The sequence below is a fragment of the Plasmodium reichenowi genome, chromosome 5 (genome assembly GCF_001601855.1).
Source record: "Plasmodium reichenowi strain SY57 chromosome 5, whole genome shotgun sequence".
In the NCBI taxonomy this organism is placed as follows: Eukaryota; Apicomplexa; class Aconoidasida; order Haemosporida; family Plasmodiidae; genus Plasmodium; species Plasmodium reichenowi.
The window spans coordinates 629322-639652 of NC_033650.1; the positions used below are offsets into that span (position 1 = coordinate 629322).

At 18.2% G+C, this 10331-nt stretch overlaps 5 protein-coding genes across 5 annotated transcripts; 1 reads left to right on the plus strand and 4 right to left on the minus strand.

Moving 5' to 3' along the window:
* Window positions 1-600: 600 nt before the first annotated feature.
* Window positions 601-2694, minus strand: PRSY57_0519300 (hypothetical protein; the record flags this gene model as incomplete). The annotated part of the gene is made up of 1 exon (XM_012906261.2): window positions 601-2694. One exon carries the CDS (start codon window positions 2692-2694, stop codon window positions 601-603), a length of 2094 nt encoding a protein of 697 aa, XP_012761715.2.
* A 969-nt stretch (window positions 2695-3663) lies between these two features.
* PRSY57_0519400 (U6 snRNA-associated Sm-like protein LSm2, putative) lies at window positions 3664-4368 on the plus strand (the record flags this gene model as incomplete). Its single annotated transcript, XM_012906262.1, has 3 exons — window positions 3664-3666; window positions 3847-4011; window positions 4225-4368. 3 exons carry the CDS (start codon window positions 3664-3666, stop codon window positions 4366-4368), a joined length of 312 nt encoding a protein of 103 aa, XP_012761716.1.
* Window positions 4369-4876: 508 nt separating this feature from the next.
* Window positions 4877-5782, minus strand: PRSY57_0519500 (hypothetical protein; the record flags this gene model as incomplete). The annotated part of the gene is made up of 1 exon (XM_012906263.2): window positions 4877-5782. One exon carries the CDS (start codon window positions 5780-5782, stop codon window positions 4877-4879), a length of 906 nt encoding a protein of 301 aa, XP_012761717.1.
* Window positions 5783-6948: 1166 nt separating this feature from the next.
* On the minus strand, window positions 6949-7881 carry PRSY57_0519600 (phosphomethylpyrimidine kinase, putative; the record flags this gene model as incomplete). Its single annotated transcript, XM_012906264.2, has 1 exon — window positions 6949-7881. One exon carries the CDS (start codon window positions 7879-7881, stop codon window positions 6949-6951), a length of 933 nt encoding a protein of 310 aa, XP_012761718.1.
* An 871-nt stretch (window positions 7882-8752) lies between these two features.
* Window positions 8753-9995, minus strand: PRSY57_0519700 (bis(5'-nucleosyl)-tetraphosphatase, putative; the record flags this gene model as incomplete). Its single annotated transcript, XM_012906265.1, has 5 exons — window positions 8753-8852; window positions 9044-9153; window positions 9293-9396; window positions 9550-9689; window positions 9991-9995. 5 exons carry the CDS (start codon window positions 9993-9995, stop codon window positions 8753-8755), a joined length of 459 nt encoding a protein of 152 aa, XP_012761719.1.
* Window positions 9996-10331: the final 336 nt, after the last annotated feature.

The following is a 10331-nucleotide window of genomic DNA, read 5'->3' on the forward strand; positions in this document are numbered from 1 at the left end:
TTTTTTTTTTTTTTTTTTTTCTTTTTTTTTTTTTTTTATGGTTTAATAATTCATTCGAATATCGAAAAAAGGAAAAAAATAAAAAATTCAAACTTTGAATATATAAATTAACCTATAAAAATAATAAAAGAATTAATAACATGATTGATAAGAATATGTTATATAAGATTAATATTTTTTAAAAAATTTCATATGTATATTTTTTTTCTTGTTCATTTTAAATAAAAAAAAAATATATGTATATATATATATATATATATATATATATAAGCATGTTTTTCTTTATAAATATAAATTCTATTAATAATCAAAATGTTAATAATACACACCTAACAAACACAAAAAAAAAAAAAAAAAAATAAATAAATATAATAGTATTACAAAATAAATCATAAACATCTGAGATTTATATGATTGATTCCTATATAAAGGCATGTAGTATAATATTTTATATTTCAACTCTTTTGTATTTCTAAAATATTATTCATATAGAGAAATATTAAATAATATTAGCTTGAGTATTTTGTTTATCACACATATTGGAATTTTCAGTTAAAAAAAAAAAAGTTATATCTATGTGTTGTATTTCTATATATATTATTAAGGTCCTATAAATTTTTCTTTCACTCTTAAATATTTAATCATTGATGATAAAAACCACGAAAAGAAATTTGTAATCAATGGATTTGAACGATAATCAGAAAAATTATTTTGATAAATTAATGGATGTATGTCTGCTGAATAATATGGTAATTCGAAAGAAAAATATTTCCATGAACAAATAAATAAATCTCTTATTTTGGATAGTGATAAATTTAAAAATATTTGTATTAATTCATAATCTATAGAAATAGCTTTATCTTTTTCATATACGATATCATCACATGTATTATTTTTTATAGTTATTGGAATTTGCGTGTTTTTTATATTTTCTGAACTTTTGATATTTTCGGTATTGTCTACATTGTCAGATTTACTCATTTTAGTTGTATTATAAGTATATTGATTATCAATATCTTTCTTATGCCCCAAAGGAGTATTTTGATCTTCGTATATACTACTTTTATCATCTTTGATGTTTGGAATATCTACAGATTCATATGAAATTACTAAAGAGAAATCTACTGGAATATATTTATTCGACAATGATGGGATTTTGATATCATGAATTAAGAATTCAATTGATTGATGATTTATTTGTGTACAATGAATTTTAATTTTTTTATGTACATCTGGTATATTATCCAAATTGATTGTTAAGTCATTATTTTTGTCCTTTAAATTATTAGCTTGTTCAGCTAAAATAGAAAAAATGGATTTATCTATTAAAACCCATTGTGCTTTAGATAACGTTTCATGAACTTTTTTAGCTTGATCAAAAATGATATTCTTTGGAATTACTATTTGTGGAAACATTTTTTCCATTATTATTTTTTTTTTTTGTAATACCTTTTCACTATATTCAAGTTTATTATTTAATTTAGCATTAAGAGGGAACAAATCTAATTGTAACATATAATTATTTTCTATGAAATGAGAAGCTATTCCTTCAAATTGAACTTTAATATTACTTGTATTATCTAATAAATTAAATATTTTTATTTCGTCTTCTTTAATGTTGGGATAATAAATTTTATAATTCTTCTGATTATTATTCGTATACATTTGTTTACTTAAATCATCTACATTTTTACAACTATTTTGATCAAAATTATTATCAACTGAATCCATCAGAAAAGAATTCTTTCCCTTCATATTTTCATCAACCATATCATTATGCTCACAATTTTCCTTAACACTAGAATTGTCTAGTTCTTTATCATAATTCAATTCTGACATATAATTCTCTTCTTTTTTTGAAAGGTTTTTGATTATATTTTGCATATCTCCTTCTTCTTCTAAATAGTTTAATGAAAATGTTATATGAGCATATTGTGATTTAAAAGGTGAAAAGGATGGAAAAGGAGGCCAAGATAAAAATATAGGGTTGGATGAAAATTTCCAAAATATTGATGGAAGAAAAAAGAATTCTACAGATAATTGTGTTACATAAGGAAAATTATTATCAAATTGCATATAATCCATTTCTGAATATTTTTTATTCAATATTTTCCAATGTTTAATTAACTGATTTATAAAACACAGATAATATTTTTGTCCTATAATTCCATTAATTGAATCAATTTGTATTTTTGTTTTTTCACATAAATCTCTTAACTTCTCTAGAAGTTCTTTTCTACTTGTAACAGCTATATATAAATCTTGTTTATTTTCTTCTGAATCTTTATTATATTGACATTTATTAAAGGATAAAAATTTTCTACCCTTGTCATAATTAAGTGTACCTAATAACATATCAAATAATATCATTAATTCTTTTAAATCATTTTCTACTAAAATTCGATATTCTTCCGCTTTATTCCATTCTTTATTATTTTTTAAATTCTCATCAATAACTTTTGCTTGATTCATCTTATCCATTACTGAATAAAACAACTGAGCATATTGTTGTAAATTCTTTTGGTTTTTGTCTTCTTCATTCGGTATTTCTTCAAAGACACATGAGCCATCAGGTAAATACCTTAACAATCTATAATCACCTTCTCCATATGCTTCAACTTTTATATTAACGTTAGAAAAGGTATTTTTATTTTTTCCTTCTTTTTCCTTTTCCAATTCGTTCTGTTCTTTCATATTACTTCCAAAAATGGTTTTATTATTATATATTTATAAAATTATATATATATATATATATATATATTAATATATAATATAGAAATTTTAACTTGTGTTATTATATTTTATGATATATATTTACAAAATAAACATACAATATTTTATATAATACTTATATTTATATATATATATGTACATATATATGATGCTGTACACTTGTATACACAATTATAATTATACGTAAAATTATTTATTATTCCCAATTTAATATTTCATTATTTATTTATATTTATCTATATTTTTTTTGTTTAAATAATTAGAGATTTTCTAAATATATATTACATATCATATTTTATGTTAATATATTTTGATATTTATAATAACCTGTGGAGTTCTTTTTCCATGTCCTTCATTTTTTTTTTTTTTTTTTTTTTATTTATCTCATATATATATTATATATTTATAATATATAATATAATGTATGTTAAAAAATATGATTACATTTTTTTTTATATTTAGTTTTTAATTTTTTTTTTTTAAATATAACAATAACTATTGCTTTTAGTTTTTATTATTATTCTTTTTTTTTTTTTTCTCCTTTATTTTTAAGCACATGGATCAATTAGAATTGGCTTTAGGTGATATGTAATTAATATGCCATATTATTATATTATGTTCATAATATATAATATAAATTTTATACTATTCTTAACTACATTTTTTTTTTTCTTTTTTTTTATAATTTATTTTATATTTTTAAGAATTTATGATGTTCTTATTAAAATGATATTATAAAAACATTATAATTTTTTTAATCCCATTTTCAGTGAACAAATTTGTATGTATTGTTAGTACTACAGTTTGTTAATTTTGCTTCCTTTTTTGTTTTATATGATATATATAAATATATACAATAATAATAACAATTTTATTATATTTTCAATACATTGAATATCTTATAAAATCATTTTAAAATTCTAGAACAAAATGGTAAAATGGGAGAAACTACATATTTTTGAATAATGAACCTCAAATAATTCTCAACATATCATGTTAAATGTTATATATATATATATATATATATATATATATATATATATATATATATATATATATATATGTATATATCTTTTTTTTTTTTTTTTTTTTTTTTTTTTTTTTTTTTTGTAGCTTTTTTTTACATTTTTTCAACAACTAGCTGAGAAAAATCATCATGTTACCGTCGAATTAAAAAATGATTTACAAATATCAGGAGTCTTGCATTCAGTTGATCAATATTTAAATATAAAATTAACGAATGTGTCAGTAAATAATCCAGAGAAATATCCTCATTTGGTATTTCTATATAAAATATAAGAAATGTCTACATATATATATATATTTTTTAAATTGTACATATGCATATTCTTTTACATTATTATAATATATATATAATACGAATTAAATTACATAGTATATACAAATTATATATATATATATATTTATTTATTTGAAAGGCAACATATTTATTTATATTATAATTGTATTTTATTTTTTTAATTTTTGTAGTTATCGATAAAATCATGTTTTGTTAGAGGATCTGTAGTTAGATATGTTTTCTTACCTTCAAATGAGATTGATGTTCAAAAGTTACATCATATGTGCAGACAAGAAGCAAAAATGGTAGCCGAGAAAGAAAAAGAAAAGAAATAAAAATAAAGTAGTATAAAGTAAGTATCATAAAAATAAATAATTGAAAAACACAAAAATATGATTTTCCATAAATAAATAAATATATATTTATATATATATATATATATGTCTTTTATATATGAACACATTTGTAGTATATTTCTATTTTATTTTATTATAATATAATATATTATATTTTTTTTTCTGTTTTTGTCTTTTACATTAAACCAAGAATCTATTTATTATATAAAATGTTTATTTATTTATTTATTTTATTTTATAATTCATTTTTTCATATTAATTTTTTTAAAAAGATATTTTTAAAATGTTCAAAAGTATATAAAAACTAAATTATCATTTTTTATATGTGAAATATTTAAAATTTATTAATACGAAGAAAACTACGTATCACAATAAAAAAAAATAAAAAAATAATTTAATAAAAAATATTAAAATGTGAATATATAAGACCAAAGAAAATATATATATTATAAAATTTACAACATATATATATATATATATATATATATTAATATTGTTTTGCCCATCCTATTAATTGAGGTAATAATAAGTTAGCAGCTTTTTGAAAGAGTAGAAATTCGGAAAAGGAAAAACTTACATGCAATTCTTCAAAATTGTTTCTCTTTTCATCATTAACATCATTAATAATCATATTTTCATTAATGTCCGTATCCATATTATTCATATCATTAAAATTGTTTTCGGGACTATTAGAAGGTTGGTATTTATATTTTATTACAATATGATCCTTTTTCTCTTTATGCTTATCAATTGTTAAATAGTTATTATTACTTCCTTTGATGATTATAGGATTTTTTAATTTCTCTACATCATTTAAAGATAAAACATTTGATAAACTATTAATTTTAATAAATATATTCATTTTATTGTTTTTGTCATATTTATTAGAATTACTTTGTTTTCTCATAAATACAAATTGAAACCCCCCCTTACCATATATAGTTACTTTGTTTTTGTTTGTTATATAATCAGGAAATATGGGTTTGATTAGACACATAGCTGTACTTCCGAATATACTGAAATATTGATACGTCGTATTATTTTCATTAGTTTCATTATTTAGATTATTATTATATTTAGGTTGATAATAGTTATTTGGGTTTTCATATTTATAATTAGAATTATTTTGTAAATGGTTCATATTATTATTTTCTGGATTGTTCATATAATTCGAAGGTGTATTATTATACATAGCTGAATTAAAAACTCGATTTTTATATGTGTTATAATGTTTTTTATATAATAAATTCATTAAATTTTTATTTACATTTTTTTCATATAGCACTATAGAATTTCCATTTCTTATATTATCTAACAACCCTTTACTCATACTGTTATAGCATTTTAAACCATATTTCTTAAATAAGTGTCTAATCATATAATTTTCCTTCATTATGAAAATATTTTTTTCGTTTGATGTAAATGTTTGTATATTTTTTTATATTTATTTGTGTTAAATATATTCCAATGTGTATATTCAATAATATATATAATTACATATATATATATATATATATATATATATATATATTCAATTTTGTTCCTTTGGTTGTTTTTTTTTTTTTTTTTTAACTTGATTATTATAATCTCTAAAACAATCTTATAATTATAAAATAGCAATTTGAAATAATTATTTGAAATAATAATATATTTTGTATTTTTTCCTTTTTATATTTTATTATTGAATATTGTTTAACTTAGCATGATTTTAATAACATTATTCCTATATTATTTTTGTACATATAAGATTATATATATTTCTCTCTGTCCCTTTTTTTTTTTTTTTTTTTTTTTCCTTATTTTTTAATTGCTATTTGTTTTTATATATAAAAATTATTATAACATAAATACCACATATATATATATATATTTATTTATTTGCATTCCACTATTTTTATGTGATTAAATATTTATTATATAACGAAATTATATCATTGTTTTATAATTATTGAAAATTTAAAGATTTAAATTTATAAGGTTTTTTACTTTTTATATGTAAATATATTTTTTTTTTTTATTTTAACCATATATATATATATATATATATGTATATATTACTTATTTAAAATATGATAATATTTTTGTATTACACCATAAAAGGCCATGATATAATATATATATATATATATATATATATATATATTATATATATTTTTAAAATTTGTTCGGGGTACAATTTTACATAAGGAATAAAAAAAAATATTACATATATAATATATATATTATATTTTATTTATTTTTATTATATTTTTAAGAATATTGAATTTTTATGTGTTTGAAAAATATATGATGAATAAGATATATATAATAACTAAAATAATAAAACAGATTAACAAATAAAGTTACAATATAATAAATAAGTGTAAATAAAAACAAGGTGGAAATTGAAATGTACATATTTATAAGGATGAATGGTATATATATAATTCATGTTTAAAAAAAAAAAAATATATGTATATAATATATTTAAGGTTGTCACTTAGCATATTATAACATGTATATATATATATATATATTTGTATGTATGTATGTATGTATTGCCATGATTTATTACAAGTTTTAATCAACTTTAATAACTTGTAATTCAGGGAAGTCTGTTAAATGTTGTGCAGCTTTTAAATGATTTAATCCTTGACTTTTACTTCCAAGGTCATAAGCATAATTAATACAATTATAAATATATTTTTTAGATTCAATACAAGCTTGTATAATATCATATTTCTTGGATAAGAAACATGATATAGCTGTTGATAAAGTACAACCCGTCCCGTGTATATCTTTTTGTGGATTTCTTTTTGATTTTAGTTTATATACATCATAAGATAAATTTTGTTTTATTTTTGTATCACAATCTTTATCATTTTTTATACATAAATGATCAACGGCATATAATTTATTTTCATCTTCCGTATTTATATCTATATTACAACTTTTAAATAAACAAGCATTAATATTTAATTTTTCTGTTACTAGCTTACATAAATCACTTGTTCTGATATTATTTATATCTATATTTAAATTTAAAGCTTCTAAAATAACTTTACATTCATGAAAATTCGGTGTAATAATACAACTTAAAGGGCAAATTAAATCCAAAGCGTATTTAACATAATCTAAGTTTTCTACTAACATACATCCAGAACTTGATACAAAAACTGGGTCAAAAACTACCAGTAGTTTTTTCTCTCTCATTTTATTAATATTTCTTATATAATTATGAATTAATGATATTATTTTCTTAGAATATAAAACCCCTAATTTAACTACTTCAATTGTTATGTCTGTAAATATTGCATCCAACTGTTCAACAATAAATTTCTCATCTACCTCTATAATGGATTTTACTTCTTTAGTATTCTGAGCTGTTAATACAACTAAAATAGTACAACAATGACAACCTAAACTCATAGCTGTTTTTAAATCAGCTTGCATACCAGCTCCAGCACAACTATCACTACCTGCTATGCTCAAAATCTTTGGATGTTCTTCCATATTTAAAAAGAAAAAAAAAAAATATATATATATATATAATATATATATATATATTTGTATAGTTATCAGGATATATTTATATGTATATATATTATGGATAAGTACACATATTTAACTATGAACCAACTTTAAATACAAAAACAAAGAAAAGCAGTTAAATACTATGTAAATATTGTGTAATTTTTAACTGTTGAAAAGTGCAGTAAAAAAAAAAAAATTAATTAAAATAAAAAACTTATAGAACCTATATAATAAATTATATATTATGCGCATTTATATGTAAAAAAAATATATTTATTTATATTATTTTTACAAATCAATTCTTATTCATTTTCAAAAGTTAATTTCGGATATATAATTTTTTTTTTTTTTTTTTTATGAGAGTTATATTAAATATATAAATATGTATATGCATTTGGAATATATAATTAAAAGAGAAAATCAGAAAAAAAATTTATAAAAAATTCATGATATGTATATTTTTGTAAAATAAATACCAAATATATATATATATATATATATATATATAATCAATTAAAAAATATATATGTAATTGTTCATAAGGGTTCAACAAATAATTAATAAGCTGCAACAAAAGAAAACATAAAATAGAAAATATAATTAAATATTGAATATGTGTATATTAAATCAAATAAATAGAATTTATATTATTTTATTTTTTTTTATTTTATAAATAAAAACATAAGTGCTAAAACAATAAATTTTGTTTTTTTTGGAAATATAATAAAAACACAGTTACATTGAATGATTATCATATATATATATATATATATCATATTGTATGATAATCAATATTATATATGTGCTTATTTTCACTTTTGCAATTTTATATTATTAATAGAATGATATGTTATAGTTGTTCTTTTATTAAAAATTCTTCTGCTTCTTTTAATAAATCAGCTAAGGATTCAGGAAGGTTATAAGTATCTGATTCATGGCTTCCAATCCATCTACAAAATAAAAATAAATAAATAAATAAATATATATATATATATATATATATATTTATGTGTGTGTTTAATTAATGTATAGCAATGTATATGTAAAAATGCATACAATATGATAACATATATTTCAACGTTTGTTTTAAATGCACATATAAACTTAGATTATAATAATTTTGAATAATCCAATAACATACTTATAATCCGTGTGTTCATCAGATAAAATTACATTTTCCTCGTTATTTAACAACATAGCCAAATAATACGTGGTCTCTTTTGGTTTATCTTTCACATTATATTTTAAAGTCTACAATAATAATAAGAGATATATTTTTATTATGTATGGAGCTTACTATATTTTTAAATAAATAAATATAAATATATAAATAAATATATATATATATATATATATATATATATATATATATATATATTTTACATTTTACCTTTTGATAATTGAGAAGTTTATATTTATCCTTATTTATTCCAGTTTCTTCCAATGTTTCTCTTACTGCTGTTTCTAAACCGCTTTCATTATTTTCATGCAATCCTACCAAAAACATTAAAAATAATCATAGTAGAAACAAATAATTTAAATTTCTTATAAATAATTATATAATAATTAATATTTAAAATTTTTATTAAGAAAACAAAATAAAAATTAATTTAATAATTATATTATTAAAAACATAGGATATTATACCTTTTGGAGGTGTCCAATGTCTATCTGCATATGAAGCTTTCAAAAGGAGAAATTCAAACTTATTAATATCTCCTGTAATAACTGGATTATATTTTTTAAGTCTACATAATAATATTCCAAAAGCTTTAATAATATTAATTCTGAAACAAAAAAAAAAAATTTGTATATATATATATATATAGAAATCATAAGTATATACACTCTGACAGATTAAATATATAAATATAATGTTATATATATTATCTAATTTTTAATGTTCTAATATAAAATGGTATATTTTTAGAGTACATCACAATATTAAAATAAGAAAAAAAATAAGTATATATTCTTCTAGCATTTGTTTTATTTTTCAAATATTAACGTATTTTTGCTTTTGTGCTTTCATTATTAATATTATTATTATTTTATTTTTTCATTTTATTTTTTTTTTATTCCTCTTACTTCATCTTTGTTTTATTTATTTTTTTTACAACAATATTATATTTAAGTATTAACGATCCTTCAAAATGATAATGTAAATATTATTGCTCAGAATAATATGATATTTCAATAGATAATAATTTGTATATATACATATATATAATATATGTATAAATGAAAAATATTCTCAAATAATACTATATTATAAAATATTTTTCAAAATTATATAAATATAGTTTTTTTATTATCTTATTTATTAAAATATTATTTTTTAATTATAATATTATATGTAGAATATGAAGAGTTATGAGGAAACAAAAAAAAAAAAAAGAAAGAAAAAGAAAAAAAAAAAAAAAAAAAAA